Here is a 21,390-nt window from a genome sequence, read left to right as displayed (position 1 = left end):
AATAATAATATAATAATAACAAATCAGGAACACAAAAAAACATACCAAAAAACAAAAAGCAAAAACATCAAACAGATAAGACATTTTGCCCTTTTCGTGTTTCTTTTATAATGTAAGACTTTAAATAGGTATTTATTTTTACAGTTATAATTACCATCATTATGTATTATGTATGGTCACGAGGAAGACTGGCAGCTTATTTGCGGTAGATAATAATAATAATAATAATAATAATAATAATAATAATAATAATAATAATAATAATAATAATAATAATAATAACTGCAACATTTAGTTGAACCAGGAACAAAAAAAACCAAAAAAAAACCAGATTGAACAGAAAAAAAGAATTTAGAAGAAATGAAGAAACGTATAAACCATCCACGTGAATTCAGTAATGAGGCAGGCGGGGGCTCTTGAGTTGCTCCTCTCAGTGTTTTTCAGGAGTTTTCTCCTCCTCACACTGATTGTGGGTCAGAGTTGAGATTAGAGCAGCAGATGACAGACACTCAGATTAACTCAGATTAAAGTGGGCTGAGGGTGGATGACAATAGACATGAGGAGGCTCCGTCTATCCAAACCACACGTTTATCCTGTAATGTCTCACTGACCTCTGACCTTTATCCCCTCTGAGGGATCAAAGTGAAAACGTCATGCTGACGAGTCAGAGCAGCTCTGCCGCTGCTGAAATCAGCGGTGTCCAAAACGAAACGTTAACAGCGATCATCTGAGAAAACAAAGAGGCTGTGGGCGTGACGTCTGCGGATCTCCAACCAGCAGAGGGCAGCGTGAACCTGGAGATACCTGCGCCCCTCACAGGAGCTGTGATGCACCTGTTGATCTGCTCACCGTGACACACCGTTACATCTCTGACGCCCTCTGAACCACAGACTTTTTTTAACAGTTCTGATGAGTAACCATAACTAAAATATCACCATAGCCATTTTTTGTTAATTTGTTGTTGTTGTTTTTAATAACATTGGGTGGGGGCTGATATGTGCATATATGTATTTATGTATCTGTTTCAGCTTCATATTTATATTATTTTTTGTAATCATTCATCTTTTTCTTGTACTTATTTCTGTGTTTTATTATTATTATTTTATTTCTTTATTCATCATTTTTTGTCAAACATATTTCTGTTTTTTTAATAATTTATTTATTTGTTTGATATATTTTTTATTTGACTGATTTATTTAATTTTTATTTTACAATCTATTCTCAAAGGTAAATTTTAAAGTTGGAGGTTCTGAGCTGTAAACAAACACAGTCCCTCTGACGTCAGAACAAGCCCAAAAAAAAGCTCCCCAAAAAACGCTGATCGATTCGACCTCATTACTAATCATCGAATGCAACCAGCGCAGAAATCGATGGTTAACCAAGCTGACCTCCTCTCACTGTCGCTGAGATTTGATTTGGGTCACTGCTGCTCTATTCTTATCCCTCTGTCATTTGTTCCCACATCGTCCGTGATCCAGTTGTCTCTGATCCATTTAGACTTTTTAATTATTAGTTATTATTATGATTTTAATTATTAATTTTTAATTTGTCACACTTGGGGTCACACTGAGGTCTTGAACCAGCCAGGTGAACCATGAATGTGTGCTGGTCTGAGCAGTATTACCATTATTATTATTATAATTATTATTATTTATTATTACTGCTATTAATATTATTATCATTATAATTATTAATTATTATTATTATAGATTACTGTTATTACCAGTCCCTGCCTGCAGCTGTTCTGTTACAGCATGATAACCCGCCACTTACAGTCTGCCGTATAAACGAGGGTTTGAGGAGGTCTGGGTCCGTACCTGGCGTGAGGACCTCCTCGGTGCCGGTGTACGAGGAGAACACCTGACCCATGAACTGCTGCTGCTGCTCCCTGTAGTTGTTCTGCAGGTAGTCCATCAGCATCACGTATCCGGCCTGCTGCATCGTCATCACCTCGCAGAACATCTCCAGCTGCAACAACAACAACAACAACAACAACACACAAACAGTCAACAACAACAACAACAACAACAACAACAACAACAACAACAACAACACACACAGTCAACAACAACAACAACAACACACACAGTCAACAACAACAACAACAACAACACACAGTCAACAACAGCAACAACAACACACAAACAGTCAACAACAACAACAACAACAACAACAACAACAACAACAACACACAGTCAACAACAACAACAACAACAACAACACACAGTCAACAACAGCAACAACAACACACACAGTCAACAACAACACACAAACAGTCAACAACAACAACAACAACAACACACAGTCAACAACAGCAACAACAACACACACAGTCAACAACAACACACAAACAGTGAACAACAACAATAACAACAACACACAAACAGTCAACAACAACACACAGTCAACAAAAACACACACACAGTCAGCAACAACAACACACAAACAGTCAACAACAACAACAACAACACACAAACAGTCAACAACAACAACAACACACAGTCAACAACAACAACACACACAGTCAGCAACAACAACAACACACACAGTCAACAACAACAACAACACACACACAGTCAACAACAACACACAGTCAACAACAACAACACACAGTCAACAACAACAACAACACACAGTCAACAACAACAACAACACACAGTCAACAACAACAACAACACACAGTCAACAACAACAACACACAAACAGTCAACAACAACAACAACACACAGTCAACAACAACAACACACAGTCAACAACAACAACACACAGTCAACAACAACAACAACACACACACAGTCAGCAACAACAACACCACACAGTCAACAAAAACAACAACACACAATCAACAACAATAACACACAAACAGTCAACAACAACAACAACAACACACAAACAGTCAACAACCACAACAACAACACACAAACAGTCAACAACAACAACAACACACACAGTCAACAACAACACACACAGTCAACAACAACACACACAGTCAACAACAACAACAACAACAACAACACACAAACAGTCAACAACAACAACAACAACACACAAACAGTCAACAACAACAACAACACACACACACACACACACACACACACACACACACACAAAGTCAACAACAGTCATTTACATTTCCACGACCGTAAATTCTCTCAAACGTCCATCAATACTCGTTATCGGTACTTTTTCATGACTATATAATCTTTTTTTTTTAAACAGAAATACTTTAAAAAAATGCTGAATTCAGAACAGAATTAGAACTGAATACTTAGATATAACTAAGGGACTGTTCGTTATTTTTGAGAGGGGAGGGTGTGGTCCAAAAAGACGGAGGCATGTCAAATTATTTTTTAAGCACTGAAAGGGGACTTTTTTTATTTATTCTGGCATCAAACTTTAAATGACTGCATTTTTTTTATTTATTTTACTGACAAATTTCTTGGGGGTGAGTTTTAAAAGACATTTTTTTCCTTAAATAGTTTTTGGCAATTTTTTTCTTTAAAATTTCTCCAAACACACAGGCCCGCGTTGTAATCCTCTTTTAATGGTCTAATTTTTGTATCAATTTTGTCTAATTTTAACAAGATTTACCAGTTTTCACATACAAATCTTTGTATCTTTTAGTGGTTTATTCTTCATTTAAATTATTTATTATTATTACTTGTACCTCACATTTTACATATTGTGCTTCCACCTGGAATTAAATGTGCTATAAAAATAAAGTTTTGTTGGCTTACTTAATTTTTTTTGCAACTTTTTTTTTAACCGTGCAATTAAAATACTATCTAAACAAAAATGTGTGAACACTTTTTGAACACAATAATCTGTTTAACCCGTAAAAAGACAAAAAAGAAGCGCTCTAAACGTCTGCAGCAGTAAAACAAAGTGTAAATCCTCAGTGTCAGCTCTCTGAGCAGTCTGGAAGTGGACGGGCGTGAAGGAGCCGTGAATCACGCTGGAGTGGTCCTTAATGTGCGGGCTGCCTCCGTACCTGCTCAGGTGAGTCACTTCCCTCCGGTTACACAACGCTGACTCACACAGAGCGCCGCCGCACTCAGAGCCCATTAAGGCCGTTTGCGGTTGTTAAAGTCGCGGGTTTAAAGCATTTAAGTCTGGCAGCTCAACCTGAGCTGGAATGTGGACCAGCTGAGACTCGTCACTGAGGTTTGGAGAAACCTGGAAACCTGGAAAACCTGCAGCAGGATACTACGAACAAGCTGCCTCCACTGACAGCTTATACTCCCTCTGTGATGGATCAATTAATGGTGTTTGGTATTTTTCAGGGTTTTTTTAGGAAAATTATCCCTTAAATATTTGGGGAGGGGAGGTTCAGACGACCCATTCAGGCAGCAGAAACACAAATTCACCAGCCTGTTGACCCGCCCAGTTAGTACTTCTAGTATGAACTAACAGAAAAATAGGCATTAAAGTTGATTTTTTCAATTAAAAACATTCCAGACAGTAAAGTATGAGCAGAGTAAAAACTCTTTATAAAATGCCTTTTTAAAATTGCAATGTTTAATGCAATATAATAGAAATCTAAAAATAAAAGCAACTAAATTAATTAAATAAATGAAAAATAGATAAATAAATAAAAAATGATGATAAATCCAGTAACAAAATCTGTATAAAATGTGGCAAAAAAAACCAAATAGTTTGTATAATACCTTTTTTAAAATTATCAGTCATTAAGGTAGTCTAATAAAAAAAAAACAAAAAAAACAACTTAATAAAATAAATAAATAAAAAATAGATACATTCATAAAAATACTAATAAATCCAGTAACAAAGATGTGTCAAAAAAAAAGTTTTTGTAAATCAAGTTTACTGTGCTAAATAAAGTCAAGACATCCATTTAAGTAAAGAGTACACGTCTTTATATACATGCCAATTACTGTTAGATACTAAAGATAAAACACATTTAATTCAGTGTAAAAAGGAAATTGGCGAATAATGTTTCATTATGATCTAATGCAGTGTGTATCCTGGGTTTAAACCGTAACTGGGCAACTCAACTGAGCGGACACACAATTTTTGGGTTTTTTCAGTAAAATAAGGTTACAAAACTGTGTGTGTATGAGTATGTGTGTGTGTGTGTGTGTGTGTGTGTGTGTGTGTGTGTGTGTGTGTGTGTGTGTGTGTGTGTGTGTGTGTGTGTGTGTGTTAGGCCTTATGACAGCTGTGTGTTCAGAGTGAATGAGTCTGGTGGAAGCTGACGTCTGAGTCTCAGCAGGCGTCAAACCAGAGCTTTTCTATTGAAAAACCTTTTGTGTGTGTATGTTTCCACATGTTTGTACAAGTAGGCTATATGTGCATGTGTGTGTGTGTGTGTGTGCGTGTGTGTGTGTGTGCCACTTGCCCCAGGCAATGAGTGACTGACGGCCATACAGAAGCGGATTTCATCAAACAAATCTTGGCTCACAAAAGATCTTTACGGTGTTTAAGTTGAATGACAAGGACACACACACACACACACACACACACACACACACACACACACACACACACACACACACACACACACACACACACAGGGTGTTGACGGCCTACTGTCTCGCGGCCTCGCCCATCTCTCGAGCGTTTTCTGAGCTCTGGTATGATAATTCCTCCTTTCAGCTCCTTGAACACGTTTCTCTGAAAGGTCGTTTGCAGACGTTTCTGTGATTGTGTCACTTCGTCTTTTCATCTTCAGAAAAGCTGCTTCTTAAAGGACCACACCGGCGGGTAAACAGTTAACTAAAAAACGCTCACACACTTTACATCACAGCTTTTAACATTAGCTTCTACATGGATTTCCTTTCAGTTTACGTCTGTGAAAATGAATTTGGAGAAACGTGAAACTTATCTGACATCGTGGAAATCCACCGTGTAAAGTTCTCGGGATGTTTGTTGGCTCAGTGGATTCTATTTTTTTAATTTCCGAAACATGGTTTGGTGTATGTACACCTTTCACTCGTGGGGACATCAATTTTTAAGGTTTTTTAAAAGTTTTAGGGCCCCCGATGTGTTTTTATACCGTGGTAGCAGAATATCTTACTGCTGGGATCAATAAAGTTTTATTTTAATCTAGAAAAATAACACATCGTAATTTTTTCTTTTATCATCTCCAAAGTAACTAAAGCTTTAAATTAAGTGTGGTGGAATAAAACGTATCGTATTTGCCTCCAAAGTGTAGTGGGATAAAAGCACAAAGTATAGCAACATGGAAGTAAAGTACAAGTACCTCAGAATTGTACATAAGTACAGTACTGGAATAAATGTATTCAGTAACTGTCCACCATTTCGGTGACACATTTCGGGGTGCACCACCTCTCTTGAAAAGCAGTGTGCCTCCAGCAATGTTAGAAAAGACACTTTTATTTAATATAAGAATATCATATTGAATTATACTGAAAAATCAAATATTGACATTGTTGGAAATTGAAGATTGTCTCAAGGAGCAACTGAAACGTTGACTGAACGAATTACATGCATTTTCTGCCAAAATATTCCCACTTTTCAGAAATGATATTGAGTTCAGCCTCTATAATAATCAATACGGGGGGGGGGTAAAAATTATCCAAAAACTTGGCTGAACACAGCCAAAATTATTCTTAAAAAATTAAGAATGAAATGTGCATAAAATGCATCAAACAGTCCCTAAAGGGTTAATAAAGGGACTGAATACAAGCCTTTGCTGCTTGTGTCTTACTTTGCGCTCAGATTATGAGATTTTTAGATAAGAACCTTAAAGACTTTTTTTATTAGAATTTTGCAAATTAGATAAAACAACTTGCAGAAAATCAGCTTTTGACTGCTGCTTTCTAAAAAATCTCATCTCTCACCTGCTCGTCAGAGATGGCCGCCGTGTTCTTGAAGACGATCCACTCGACGGTCTCGCTGCAGGGCGGCGTGGTCAGAGAGCCGTTGTAGATGAAGTATTTCTCCGTGGAGTTCGGCAGCAGACCTCGCAGGGTGAAAGGTGAAGCCTCGGCGCTCTTTCCTGGACGGCAGATGAGACTTAAATAAGCACCACAGAAGAAGAGAAGAGCGAGGAGACGGGAGAAGAAACGCACGTACCGTATCTGCTCACGCTGTTGATGCCATCTATGATGGCGGCATAGTTCACATTGTCTTCAACGCTCGTCTGAGAAAAGAAAGCCAACATTATTATCTCACAGTCTCATTTTTTATTTATGAATCACTTATGATCTTTGCAGACTCTGTTTTTTAAGCTGCCAAATAAATAAAGATTATTAATATTGTTGTTATTATTATTATTATTGTTATTATTATTATTATTATTATTATTAGAGAAGTCTCAAACTTGTGATATCATTAAGTATTAAGTCTGGAGCTGCTCCAAAGACAGTAATTGGAAGCCTGACTTAATAATAATAAAAATAATTTTAAAAATAAAATAAATAACTAATAAATAATGAATAAATAATAAATAATAATAATAATAATAATAATAATAATAATAATAATAATAATAATAATAATAATAATAATAATAATAATAATTAATCTTTATTTATAAAGCACTTTTCAAACTAGGACAAAGTGCTTCCCAAATAAAAAGTTTCACAGAGTAAAATAAATGTCAGATGTCCATGCAAAACACACGATGAGTAACTGATATACAAATGGTCGCTTTGTAGGTGAAGTATTCCTTTAAGTAAAAGTACATTAATATTACCACAAAAATATACTCAACGTGCCAAAAATAAAAGTATATATGATGCAAAATCGCCCATTACAGAATAATTTATATAACTAGATTAAAGTTGTTATTGCTATTGTAATTATTGATGCATTATTTTTTTCCTTTAATTAAATATTGCAGCTGGTGAAGGTGAAGCTCATTTAAATCACTTTATAAAGTAATTGGTAGCTCATGAAAGTTTTATCTTACTTCAACCAGCAATAATTAAAAAATCTATAGTTATTTGTTGATTTTTTTTTATTTTTCTGAATCTAAGGAAAGCTTTTTGGGTAAAGATAATGGAGTAAAAAGTGCAAAATTTCCCTCTGAGATGTTGGTTACAGGACTCGGTGCATTAAGAGGAAGCTGCAGTTTTAAGTGTTTATTCCACGCTGTGTGGTCGTTTGAATTCCTTGATGTAATAAAAAGCTTCATGTGAACAGTAACAGACTTTGGTGTCAGATCCGAAAACACCAAAGTGGGCGTTCAGCACAGAAACGCATCAACGCTCGTCCTCAGTCTGCAAACGCAAATCTGACTGAGAGCGAAAGTCTGATCTCTCTGTGTGAGTTTTCAGCTCGACATGAGTGGGAAACAAAGCAACTTTTGTAAAGTTTGGGTTATTTATTTGACGATGAGGCCAGATTCAAAGCCACCAGACCCCCCCCCCCCACCGTGAATTTTGGAGAGTGAAAAAAAAAAGTTTGAAAGTTGGTCGGTGGTTGGCAGAACACAAAAACAAAATTTACTAGCTCTTTTGTGTTGTTTGGTTGTTTTCCCACCCTGCTCTCCACCCAACCTGCAGCCCAAAACACACACACACACACACACACACACACACACACACACACACACACACACACACACACACACACACACACACACACACACACACACACACACACACAGGGAGCCTGCAGCTTCACATCAGACGTTTCTCTGAGTTTTGTTCCAACATGGCCTCTGTCAGTTCCAACACGCCAACCCCGCCGGAGGCAACACGACTGCACAAAGCAAAACACGGGGAAAGTATGCATGACGCTCGGCGCGAACCCTGGCACCGAGCACGAAGACACAGAGGAGAGAGCCGGGCAATGATCCTCAGCCAAGATATGAATCAAACTGTTGAAACGCACCGAGGTATCAGTGCAGCATCCTGGTGATAACACTGCGGCGCTTTGATTCATTCCCTCGCTCTGACTTCCTCCGTCTCTCTCCAGCACAAAGTCGTTCTGTGTTTCGCACCTGCCAACTTTTACAATTTCAGATAAGCCGCTCGAATCAGACTTTTCTGTGAAATGGACTCAAACTTCAACAAAAGAGTTTTTCAGATAACGTTCAGAGCCGAGACCCTCGTCAGGATGTGGGATATCTGAAGCAGCAGCCCGCAGCGAACCGCTGTAAACCCACACAGCAGCGTTAACCCCGAACCTTCAGGACAATCAGACATATCTAGAAAGAAGCCGAGGAGCATTTTACTGTCAAAACTCAACGAGCTGCAGCTATTCAGAGGATATTAATCCTAAACTTGATGTATTAAGCCACTGGTTCCCAACATTGTCATTTTTAATATGTGCCAAATCAATCTTTCCTTAAAGGCCATCTTCAGATATTGCGTTCACAAAAATGAGACGGATGAAAGGTCACGGTGACCTTGACCTTTTAACACCAAATTCCTATCAGTTCATCCGTGACTCTACTCAAACGTTTGTGCCAAATTTGAAGAAAATCCCTCCAGGTGTTCTTGAGATATCGCGTTTACTGGAATGAGATGGATGAGGTCACAGTGACCTTGACCTTTGACCTATGACCACCAAAATCTACTTACTTCATCACTGAGATTAAGTGAATGTTTGTGCAAAATTTGAGGAAATTCTCTCAAAGCAGTCTCGAGATGTCGCGTTCAGACGAATGAGCCGGACGGACAAACGTTCATAAATAATGAAGCTCTCCGACAGTTTACGAAGTCGGTCTGATTAAAATGATCAATTTTTACCAGCTGAATAAAAAATAAAATAATAATAAACATCTACTGAAGACACAAACAGATGCAAAACAAAGCCTCAATAATTATGGGCTGTGGATAAAATACAAAATGAATGCTTTTACTTTTGGTACTTTAAGTACATTTTGATACTTTGTACTTTTACTTAATTTAGGATTTGAATACAAGAATTTTTAACAGTTTTTTTACACTGTGGTATTACTACTTTTTCAACTGCTGTACAAACTGCTGTAAACTGATCTCAGTGTCGTCAGCGCGCACGATCACTCGCACACCTCAAACAGCACGGCGAGCGCTGTGATCCTGCCTCCGGCCGTGATGGTTTCGTCTAACGAGGCAAAGCGATGCGCCTCGTAACAGTAGATCTGCATCTGTGGGAGAAAACACACAAACATTAAGTCCGCTGAGGGTTTTTTCTTTTGCATGTCTGTTTTGTTAAAAGTTCTCTTTGTAAAAGCAAATAAAGTTAAAATGGTGCGAAACCTACAATTACTGTAAGAAAAAAGATATTTTTATTTTATTTTCCATGATAATAGCATCTCAATATACAATATGAAATGTTTCGTTTCAAAAGTTGAACTGTATAGACTATATATAAATCATATAAGTCAGACTAACTTGGTTTTCTAAACTTGCCAACACTTAAAAAGAAGGTAATTTCACTTGTCATTTCTAAGTTAAAACAACTTCACAAAAGTCAATTCAGCTAAATTTCAAGTAAACTGAACGCTTAAATATAAAGTTAAAATACAATTAAATTAATAGTTATGTTTACTTTCTTTTTCAGTCAATCAGTGATATTTTATGTATCCAGCACCTTTCAAACAAATCGAATTCAATTCAAAGTGCTTTACAGTTTGATTGAAAAAAAAATAAAAAGATTTTTTTAAATAAGCAAAAACGGACCTTAAAAACAGAATAAGTAAAAAACATAAAACCATAAAAAACATAAAATAGCAGTGGTAATAGGAGTAGTTTTTAATGCAGCTGGTTTCTAAGATTATTTTTAGTAAAATCACATAGTCAGGTTTGACAGTGAAGCGGGACGTTCCTGAGCTGAATATTAATCACACGATGAGACGTCTCACCTCCAGAGGGTATTTGACTCCATCCACGCTGTGCTCCGAGCCCTCCGAGGAGGCGTTGCAGCGCCCCCAGTGGAAGGTGATGCGCCCGACCTTGAACTTTGACGTGAGACCGCCTCCGCTGACGTAGAACTCGCCCTCCACATTGACCGCCACTGGAAACACAGAAGACACAATCATGAGCACGCAAATGTACGACACTGAATTTTATTTATATAAACGATAACGTGAACAAAGTCAGAGCGAAAACGCATTTTTGAAAACCACAAATATATTATATTTGTGCATTTCACGTGTGTCGTATTAATGTTTCTAAAATGCCGTTGTTCTGGTTACGTGTATATGAGCGGACTTTGTCACGTGGAGGCGGACGGTGGGGACGGTGGGGACAAAACACTGCAGACTTCTGTTTGAGACCAACAAACAACAAATCAAGCTGTTTTTTTGTTGTTTGTTTGAAGCTGTGTAAGCTGCAACTTTTTAGCTGCCAAACTAGGATATTTTGTCGTAACCCATTGCTGTTTTTCTATTGTGTTTTTTAAGTGATGCATCACTGCGAGACATCGCTGTATTCCAAGCAAGGAAGGTGCCACGAAAAGTTTTTAACCGTTTTTAACTGAGACACTGCGATGTTTCCGGCCTGAATGGTGTCACAAAAACTGTTTTCTTTTTCCGTGACATTGTTGCATCACCAGCCAGAATCGGGCCACAAAAAGCAGTTGTTTTTCCTAAAATATCTCTGCATTTTATGCCGTGATAGCGCCATTAAAGCCGGCTGTTTGATTTAGATATTGATCAGGGCTCCTACAGTTTAGGCAAGAAAGATTTAGGACTTTTTTAATCACACTTTTTTATATACATATATATATATATATATATATATATATATATAAATGTTAAATGCTTAGAGTTATTGAATTATATAATTATATATATATATGTATACATATATATGAATACATATAAATATATATATATACACATACATATATATTTATACAGAAGAAATTTTCTAATTATTTTTGACATTTACTGATTCAACATCAAAAACATTCTACATGTTTATCTGTAAAGCATAACGTAAGAATTTTTACAATGTAATTCGCTTTCTTTCTGTGCTACAAAGAAATATTATATAGTATTAGTATTAGTATTTCAACATATTCTTACTTTAAAATGAACAGTTTTGTTTGTTGTTTTTGTTTCGTTTGCTTCAGTGATGTGCAAATTATTACCGTAAATTAAACACGGTTTGATTATTTTTTTATTTTATTTTTTATTTACATTTTTTACAGTGAACACAGCCTGACTTCTCACTGAAATAATGGATTATAATAATAATAATAATAATAATAATTATAATGGATTATAATAATAATAATAATAATAATAATAATAATAATAATAATAATAATAATAATAATAATAATAATTATAATGGATTATAATAATAATAATAATAATAATAATGGATTATAAATGTAAACAAGACCAAAAGACGAGAGCTGGTAGGCCGCACAGGACTCCACTAACACCTTTTTGGGACCATCAAACAATGATTCGATCAACACGGCGATCTTTTTAAGGTCGCTCTCAGTTTGACGCGACAAAAGGTCCCATCGAGACGTTTTTTTGATGCTGCAATAAAGGCGGAGCATTTCACAGCCCTTTGATCTCCTGCACTATACTCACCGTCTCAGCCAAACACTAAAAAACAGAATGTGACCATTTTTTTGTGCAAATAACATATTTTTCAAGCCAGATTGAGTCTTTCCAGCCACATCGATCTGCTGAACACTTTGTTTGCTTTCTGTGGGCTTTTTATTCTTCCCGCTCTTTGATCTGTGTGTGTTTGGCGTCATTCATGTCCTCTTTGTGTTCTGCGGTCTCTGTGTGTGTTTTATGTCCTATTATGTCTTCTTTTATGAGCCTGTCTAAAACCTAATTTCCCCTGCAGGCAGGGCAAATATTGACTCAACTTGTCGCTGATTCATTCCTGCTGAAAAGTTTGTTTGTCCCGTTTCAAAAGGCATGAGCGGATCCATACGCCGCATCCGTCACCTCGTCCTCTAAAACTCAAATCTTCAATTTGAGTTTGAAAACAGCAACCTGTCAGCTTTGGAAGAGCGTGCACGGATGGCAGCCTGAGCCTTGAACCTGCACCGGGCCCATTCGTGGGCCGATAAAAACAGGTTTAAGTACTGTCGGCCTGAATCGCGCTCAGATTGTCCACCAAACATCTCCATTAATAAAAGCCTTTGGTGCAGCTGGCGGCCGAACAACAACCACAACAGAGTGCTTCTTATTTCGCTGAGAGTCCCCGTTGCTAAGAGGCACTGGACTCGCCTGTTTGGGAGCTTTTTCGAAAGGCGAGGCGGGATCCCTCTTGTCTACAATTTCACTTAACAATAACCTTGAATGCACACTGCAGGTTATTATGTGTCACACCACTTAGAGAGAGGAAATATATAAAAGGCTCTCGATCCCGTCAAATGAGAAACCGGTAACTGTATCCTTTACAATAGGACACCACTGTATGAGAAAAGGCCCGGCGCTCGCTTTCTATCTGGGAGAAACCGTCATTAGAAAAACAGGAGACACTGGAGGGACAGAGAGGGGAGGAAGGACCATTTTCTTAAGGAGACACAAATTCAGAAACTTGTCCTGACCAAGGGGTCCTGTAGGACAAGTTTGCAAAAGTCGCCAAAAATCAGCACAAAATTCAAAATGGCCGACTTCCGCTCGGGTTTGGAGGGTGGGTCAAAGAGGATTTTTTGTCATGCCTGTTTCCAAAACCACCAAAATATGAAAATTTATATCCAGGCTCGGTTCGTGCTCGGGCCATAATAAAAAAAAATAAAAAATAAAATAATAATAATAATAATAATAATAATAATGATTATTATTATTATTATCATTATTATTATTACAGTTCTCTGGACATTTTCCCAATTGTATTATTATTATTATTATAATTAACTTATAATACCCCACTCTCTCTCTTTTAAAACTATTTGAGGGACATTTCTTGCTAGTTTGCTGATTTCCTTTTTATCCACTTTTTTCAAAACGTAATCAAATCAATATGCTCAGCCTTTAAATGTTTAACTGCATGTGAAAGGCTCCTGAAGGCAGCAAAAGGAAACTGATGTCAATCCAGGTGACAAAAGGGTTAAGAGTTTCTGTGTTTGTGTCCACCTGATAAAAGTAACTCGAAATTCGTTTGCTCTTTTAGCTCCGTTTTTGGGCTCCACCAGCTCATGAAGGAAAAATCTGCATCTTTAGGTCTGAAAAAACGTTACGAGAGCGCTGAGAACAAAGAAGAACGATAAACTTACAGCCGGACGGAAAAACACTGAGCTAAGATTCTCTATAAAGCAGAGTTTTTTCAGATTCAGCTGATGATTCTTTGATTTAGCTCTTCACAGCGTCACATCTTCAAACCAGCAGATTTTTGCTCTTACCCGTCTTTCCATCGTTCTTGATGGTGGTCCTGTCGTTTGTGAGACTCTCCCAGCCGTCAAACCTCAGTTTCTGGTACTGCAGCTTCACCTGAGCCAGGTTCTCCTCGATGTTGATGGGGGACTGCTTGGCGTTGCTGCAGGAGGGGAACTTCTTGGCCCAGTTGTTTTGGTTTAAAGTTCCTGGAAAACAGAGAGAAACATGTTCAGCAGTCGACTCTAAAATGACACGACAGTTTCCTAAAAGCACTTGAACACAGCAACAAGGAGGAGTTCAAACAACAGCTTTCTGCTCACAACTGCATTACCGCAAAATATCACAATAATAATAAAAATATGAATAAATAAACATTTATCTGGAGCATATTTGACCCTTTGGACTCTGCGCACATTGGCTTGATTTCTTGCACAAACATGGGAAGAAAGCAATGAGAAACTTTAAACGAAATTAACAAGAAATTAGGATAATGCGAAAGTTCAAGAAAATGAACTGAAAAACAAAACTGCAAAAAATTCAAGTAATTCTGCGAAATAAATAAATAAAAAAGACATGGGAAAAGGCATCAAAAAATTACACCAAAAATGTGCATAAAATTACAAGAAAATTACCTTGAAAAAGTGCTTAAAAATAGCAACATTTTTAAACAGAATTTTACATATATAATTATGATACTTATAAATATAGTTTTTCCATAGACATTTATAAAATAATAATAAAAACAGTAAATGGCCTGAAAAGTACCTAAAATAATTTTTGGACATTTTTCCCTAGCTTTAAAGAAATTATTTATCTATTAATTTCTTGCATTTAGTGGCACATTTCTTCCTGAGTTGCACATTTCATTTTTTCCTGATGTTTTTAATAGAAATTGCACCGATTTGCTTGTGAAAGGTGTCTGAAATCAGCACAAGAAAAGTGATATTGCTGCAAGTTTTAAAGTCAATATCTTGCAAACTGTCGACCAAAACACTAAACTTTGAAGTTTTAGTAAATAATCATGATTGTTTTCAAGTTTTGGTGACCCCTGACCTTGTTTTTAGGTCACATAATTCCCACAGCCCAAACAGTCACAGAGCTATTGAGCTGTCAGTTTCCGTTAAGACTAATTATGTAATTTCAACAGCGCGGAGGAAACCCCAAATGGGTTACACAATTATATGACATCTCCTTTTTGACAGCTGTCCAGGTGCATAATCACCACATTTGTAAGTGGTTAGACACATCATCAGATCCCTCCAGAAGCTGAAAGAAACGATTTCCTCTCTATAGTTCCTCTAAAAGTCGAGGCTTAAAACTCTGCTGAAGCAGCTGAAAAAGACACAGTAAAAGTAAACCTTAAATACACAGTATTATATGTGCTCAACAAGCATTTAACAGTACAGGTGACGTTCTCCCTTCATTATTTAGGACAAACGGACAAAGTGCAGACGTCTCTCTTTTCCATTATGCGGTGACCTCATACAGGTGTGCTGCTGTGGGACAGCTAACGAGCTAACGTGCTAATAACCTCCAGCTGTGCTGCTGCACTCAGACTTTCATATCAGCTCTCATTTTTCTCTCTTTCGCTCTCTCTCTCTTATAAGGTCAAAGTGCAAAAGTTCTCAGTGTTCAAGGATATTTTTCTCCAAAAACAGCCTGCAGCGTTCAGCTAACAACCGCTGCACAAAAGAAAGAGTTCAGCGTCAGGTTTCCTCTCAACTGCAAAACAAAAAAGAGCGCCGACGTGATGGACGACAGAAATACAGTATGGAAAGTGTTAGAGCCAGGAATACAAATTATCCCTCACAGAAGACTTCATTCATTCGTGTGTGTGTGTGTGTGTGTGTGTGTGTGTGTGTGTGTGTGTGTGTGTGTGTGTGTGTGTGTGTGTGTCGGCTGCACCTCAAACTGAACCACACCAATTTAATCCAGCAGCTCAGATTCATGTCACACTGATCTACAGCCTCCAGCTTTCACTTTCACTTGGATTACGTTAACCCTTAAACGCCTGGATCGACATCAGTTTCCTCGTGCTGCACTCAGACTTCCTTTAATAAGTATTTAAACACCTGAAACCAAAAAAAAAATTTGATTTCTTTCTAAAAGATGGGAAAAAACAGAATGAGGAATTTGGCAAGAAGCTGCCCACAAAACACTGAAAATTACTGCGCAAAAAAAAAGAAAAAAATAATTTAAAAATATTAGCAAAAAGTTCAAAAAAATGTTTAGAAAACTATAATAATCATGTTTATAATTAGATAATTATTTTAGCAATTTTCATTTTCTTTCTTTTTTCTTTTTTTTCAACCATTTTAAAACTTATTTTCAGGTAATTTTCCTTTTAGTTTTTTCTTTTCAATATTTGTTTTTTTTTGTACTTATTTTCAATGTATTTTCTTGCAACTTTTTGCTTATTCGCTGCTCATTTTTGGGCCATTTCTAGTTAAGCTGCCTGTCACCTTCTTCCCATGTCTTCTGAAAGAAATTTTGTTCAGATTTTAAAGAGTTAAATTAATGTGCACCGCCTTTGCGGTTCGGCTCGCAGATCCTGCAGCTGTGACGCGTTGATTGGTCCACATCTGTCTTCACTCAGTGGAGGACAACGTCTCTGAGACTGACAGTCACACTCAGGAGACACAGACTGATTGACTCACTTTAGTGTCTCTGGAGATCAGCAGCTGCTTGACGTCTGCAGTCTAACAGAGTCTTTAATGACTGACAGTCAAATATCCCCTCAGACAGTGAGGGGCCCGACGCAGGGGCCCCATGCATGCTTCTCAGAGTTTAGGACATTTCTAGGTTTTTAGGATGTTTCTTGGATTTTAGTGCATTTCTCAAATTTTTGAACATTTGTCCGATTTTAGGATGTTTCAAGGATTTCAGAACATTTCTAGGATTTAAGGACATTTCTAAGATTTTAGAACATTTAGATAATTTTTGGACATTTTCTGCTATGTAGGATGTTTCTGTCAGAACATTTCTAAGATTTTAGGATGTTTACAGTATTTTAGGACTTTTCTGGGATTCAGAACATTTCTAGGAATTTAGGAATTGCACTTTTTATGATCAACAAGCTGGATTTGGACGCTGTTTTACGCACTCTTATGCACGCTAAAAGCAAAAAAAACAATCCCCAGTGTCAATCACCTTTTCTTATTATAAATAAAAATGTGCCAGGGGGCCACTTGGCACCCTATCAGGGGCCACATTTGGCCCACAGGCCATAAGTTGAGTATCACTGCTATATACCGAAGACACTTGTGCATAAACAGACGTCAGGCAGCTACGATCTGTTAGTGAAAGCCTCATCATCGTGATTATTAACCTGTTCCCAGACGGCTGACAAACACTTTTTTTCCACGACACAACAATAAAGGTTAGGACGTCTAAATTATGGGCTACGGTGAGTCACTGAAGCTCAGCAGACAAAACGAGAGCTTTATTCCAGACCAATAATCATCCTCCACCTGCCTGTAACTGCTTTTACTCCTGATTATTATGATGACTTCCTGCTGATTGTGACTGTTAAGCTTTATTTTTTTACTCAGTGTAACTGTAAGACTTCTGTTGCTGTAAAAATAAGCATCTTTCTTTCATCATAATCTGAATAAACTGATAAGAAATTAAATGCACCACCAGAAAGCTTCTTTGCTTGAGTTAAAACAATTCTTAATACCGTAGATTACTTAATTTATTCAGAAAACAGATGTTCAGCGTAATGAACTGTCTCAGTAATCCTGCAGATGTTTGCAGCTATTTAACTCTTCACTGCTAATTACGTGTTGTGGTGTTGTTTCAGACAGCTGCTGTGGTGTCTGTGAGCAGGTATGTTAGAGGTCACATGACTCTCCGCCCTGCGCTCTGATTGGCTGCTTAGAGCTTCTGCAACCAGAGGACAAAGAGCCCGAACCAGGTCAGACAGGCTTCTGGGTCAGGACGGATATTAGCATGTCAATGAAACACACACACACACACACACACACACACACACACACATATTCTGGCCTGAAACCACAGGGCGGTAAAATCCATTGTTGAATGAAAACATATCTCCTCTCTCTGTGCCTCTCTGTCAGTGCTTTCGGATTACGAGTGTGACGCTAAAAAGCCGCCTTCAGCGTCCAACCAGAACGCGGCTGGACGGCGTCAAAGGCGCTCGGACAGAGCCGGTGGCGTTTCTATTATACGCCGACGGGCCAAGCGTGTCTACATGTAACGCGCACTGGCATTTCAGAACATGGCTGGACAAGAAAAAATAATAATAATACTAATAATAATTATATTTATATATCAATAAAAAAGTTTAACTACTTGTAAAAGGTGTCTGAATGCAGCACAAGATAAGTGATGTTCATACGGGTGACATTAAATCAGAATTTAAGGCACGTTGGGCTGCATTTTTTGTATAAAAGGTGCTATACAAATAAAGTTTATTATTATTATTATTATTATTATCAAATATGAACAGTTGGAAACTTATGAACTATTTATGTTGGGAATAACTGTCAGAATCAAACCAGCTAAAGTCCCAGTTTGGAGCTGAATCGCTTACAAAAGAACCAAATGAAGCTCAGAGAGGGCGTGTGCGCTCTTACATGAGACAGAAGCAGGTAAAATCGGATTCATGTGAGACTGCAGAGACGGCAGCGTCGTTTCTCTTAATTTTATTTTGGTGAACTCACTATGGGATCAGTCCGTTGTTGACGGTGTAGAGCAGAACACAGATACGAAGTCTTGACTAATCTCCCGTAATGAACTACATGTCTAAATTTTAGCATCTTCAAGAGGCTGCAGGATTTATTAGCCACAGCAAAAAGCTAAAGGGACAATATCATTTTATTTTAGGGCTGAGCAATATAACTTTAAAATTATATTGTATACCAAATACCAAATATCATTTTTAAATTATTATTATTTATTTAATTATTTATTATGATAATCATTAATAATAATTTGAGTTTAGGCTTGTTACAGCTGCCGGAGACAATATTATTTGTTATTATTGTAGTTTATTGTTGTTTGTATAACAGATTTGGGTCCGATTATAAAGTTTCTTGAATATGTTAAATTAAAAAATAATGAAGTTCTGTTAAAAAAAAGAAAAAAAATGTGACAGGGCTCATCATCCGGGAGCGAGAATGGGATCCGATTTTAAATTGAAAAATCTAAAATGTCACGTTCACATTTGCTTTTGGAATAAAACGTCTTCTTGCAGTAATAATGAAAAAAAGTGACTAAATTGTCCACAACTTTTAATCAAAATATAAGAAGATCATATTGTCAGTTTTGGTTACCTGTTTGTTTTTGGATACATTTAAAGATTTTTTTTAACAAATTCAGATTTTGTACATTTGCTGCACGTCTTTAAGAAGCTGTATTTTCCTTGATTTTATGCATTTTATATACTCTATTTTAATGCTTATTTTGTTATTAATGTCAGTGGGTTATATTTTATTTATTTTATTTTCCATTTTATGTTATGCATTCTGTGCACTAAATTTTTATCCTTATTTTATCTTACTTTTACTAGTATTATCAAGTGGATTTTATCCATTTGATGCATTCTATGTATTCTATTCTGATTTGATTTTATTTTGACATGCAGGCTTTATTATGTCTTTTTGTCTTTTATGTGTTTCTGATGTGAAGCACGTGGTGTACTTAATTTATTTCTTGTAAAGCACATTGGGCTGCATTTATTTTATACAAATTAAGTTTATTATTATCATTATTATTATTATTATTATCATATTTGGGAAAAATGCTGTAATCTGAATAAACACGCCCCTTTTCTTCTCTCAGACATTTCTTTTTAGCAGAAGTGTTGCAAACATTAATCTCCCTGGTTTATGTTCGGTCAGCGAGCAGCTGACTGCTGTACAAACTGTAAATACCATTAAACTACTTTCTATTTCTGTTTCCACAAAATAAGCAATAAGTGTGACTCACAACAGCATCAAAATAAACACGGAGCGTTTAAGTCGCCAAAACTCCCGGACCTGCTGAGTGACAGGACGTAACTCCTGTAAACACGCAGGTTGACTCCAAACAGGAAGTCACCTGAGGCCGCAGAGCATTTCTTAATCTGAGCACTGAGGTGTTTTCAGTTTTTACAAAAACTGTGTGACTCACCTGCGTACGACCAGTCGATGTCCTCTGAGAACTTGCGTTGGTTCCTGTATCCATATCCTCCGACTGCAAGAACCAGAAAAGAAATGGTCATTTAAAAAAAGGGTTATTATGGAGTATTAATGACACATGATATGTTATACTGAATGTTGTACATGTACACGTAAACTAACTCTTAACTAAATTCTGTAAACACGTTTTATAACCTGTTAACTGCTGCTTCAACATCATATTTTCTTTAAAAAATGTCAGTGTTTTATCCTAAAAAAAATTTAAATAATTAATTAATGAATAAATGAATAAAAATTGTATTAGATTTTTACTTAATATAACTCTTTTTTTCATGCCAAAAACCTGACTGAAAAGTTAAAACTGAAAAACAGATTGGGGGAAAAAAGGACATAAAGACAAAGAAAATCACATCAGAATGCAAAAATGATTTTTTTTTTAAATTAAGTCCTAAGTTTTATATTTCAGTGGATTTTGTTTTTCACTGCCAAATTTTATTTTCAATGCTAAGACTTACTGTCACTGTTTTACCTCCATACAACAACTTCTTATTTATTTGTTAATAAATAACAAAATTCAATACTTTAATTGCCAGTTGTAGTGAAAGGTGGTCCAATTGCATCCAATAAAAAATAATAATAATAATAATTCTTTTAATTGGTTGCCGTTCTTGAAGTTAAATACACAAATAATTTAAATAATAATTAAAGTATTTAACTACTTAAATCATTCTTCAGATATGACTGCAGTTAAATTACCAGCAAGCTACTTCAAAAATGTACTTAATCGCCTAGTTTAATGATTACATGCAGTACTCTGCAGCACTGTGTTGGATTGCATTTGCAACTAAAACTGCAAAGAGGCTGAAAAGTGCATCATCCAGCCTCAGGTGGGTTCAGGTGCAGCAGAGAATCCAGACAGTTTTTACCACCTCAGGCAAACATCCAGATCTCTGCTTCAGACTGAGATATTTCTGTAGCTGTTTAGACTGATTTTAACTCTTTGGTTTGTGGCTGAAAATCTGCAAAACACTA

At 36.7% G+C, this 21,390-nt stretch overlaps 1 protein-coding gene across 4 annotated transcripts in view; it reads right to left on the bottom strand.

The window, feature by feature from the left end:
* Positions 1-21,390, bottom strand: part of ptprz1a (protein tyrosine phosphatase receptor type Z1a) — a 120,728-nt gene that overhangs the window by 59,929 nt on the left and 39,409 nt on the right. For all 4 annotated transcript variants that reach the window (XM_088079634.1, XM_088079635.1, XM_088079636.1 and 1 more), the window contains exons 2-8: positions 20,351-20,413; positions 14,242-14,421; positions 10,781-10,932; positions 9,968-10,063; positions 7,060-7,126; positions 6,825-6,982; positions 1,818-1,968 (exon numbers count right to left, since the gene is read on the bottom strand). In XM_088079634.1, coding sequence (XP_087935760.1) covers positions 1,818-1,968; positions 6,825-6,982; positions 7,060-7,126; positions 9,968-10,063; positions 10,781-10,932; positions 14,242-14,421; positions 20,351-20,413 — 867 coding nt within the window. The remainder of the gene's footprint in view (positions 1-1,817; positions 1,969-6,824; positions 6,983-7,059; positions 7,127-9,967; positions 10,064-10,780; positions 10,933-14,241; positions 14,422-20,350; positions 20,414-21,390) is intronic.

The sequence above is a fragment of the Plectropomus leopardus genome, chromosome 7, assembly GCF_026936395.1.
Source record: "Plectropomus leopardus strain MGB_pleo_1.0 chromosome 7, ASM2693639v1, whole genome shotgun sequence".
NCBI lineage: Eukaryota > Metazoa > Chordata > Actinopteri > Perciformes > Serranidae > Plectropomus > Plectropomus leopardus.
The sequence above is the reverse complement of the archived record's forward strand: the minus strand, read 5'-3'. Positions and strand labels throughout refer to the sequence as shown.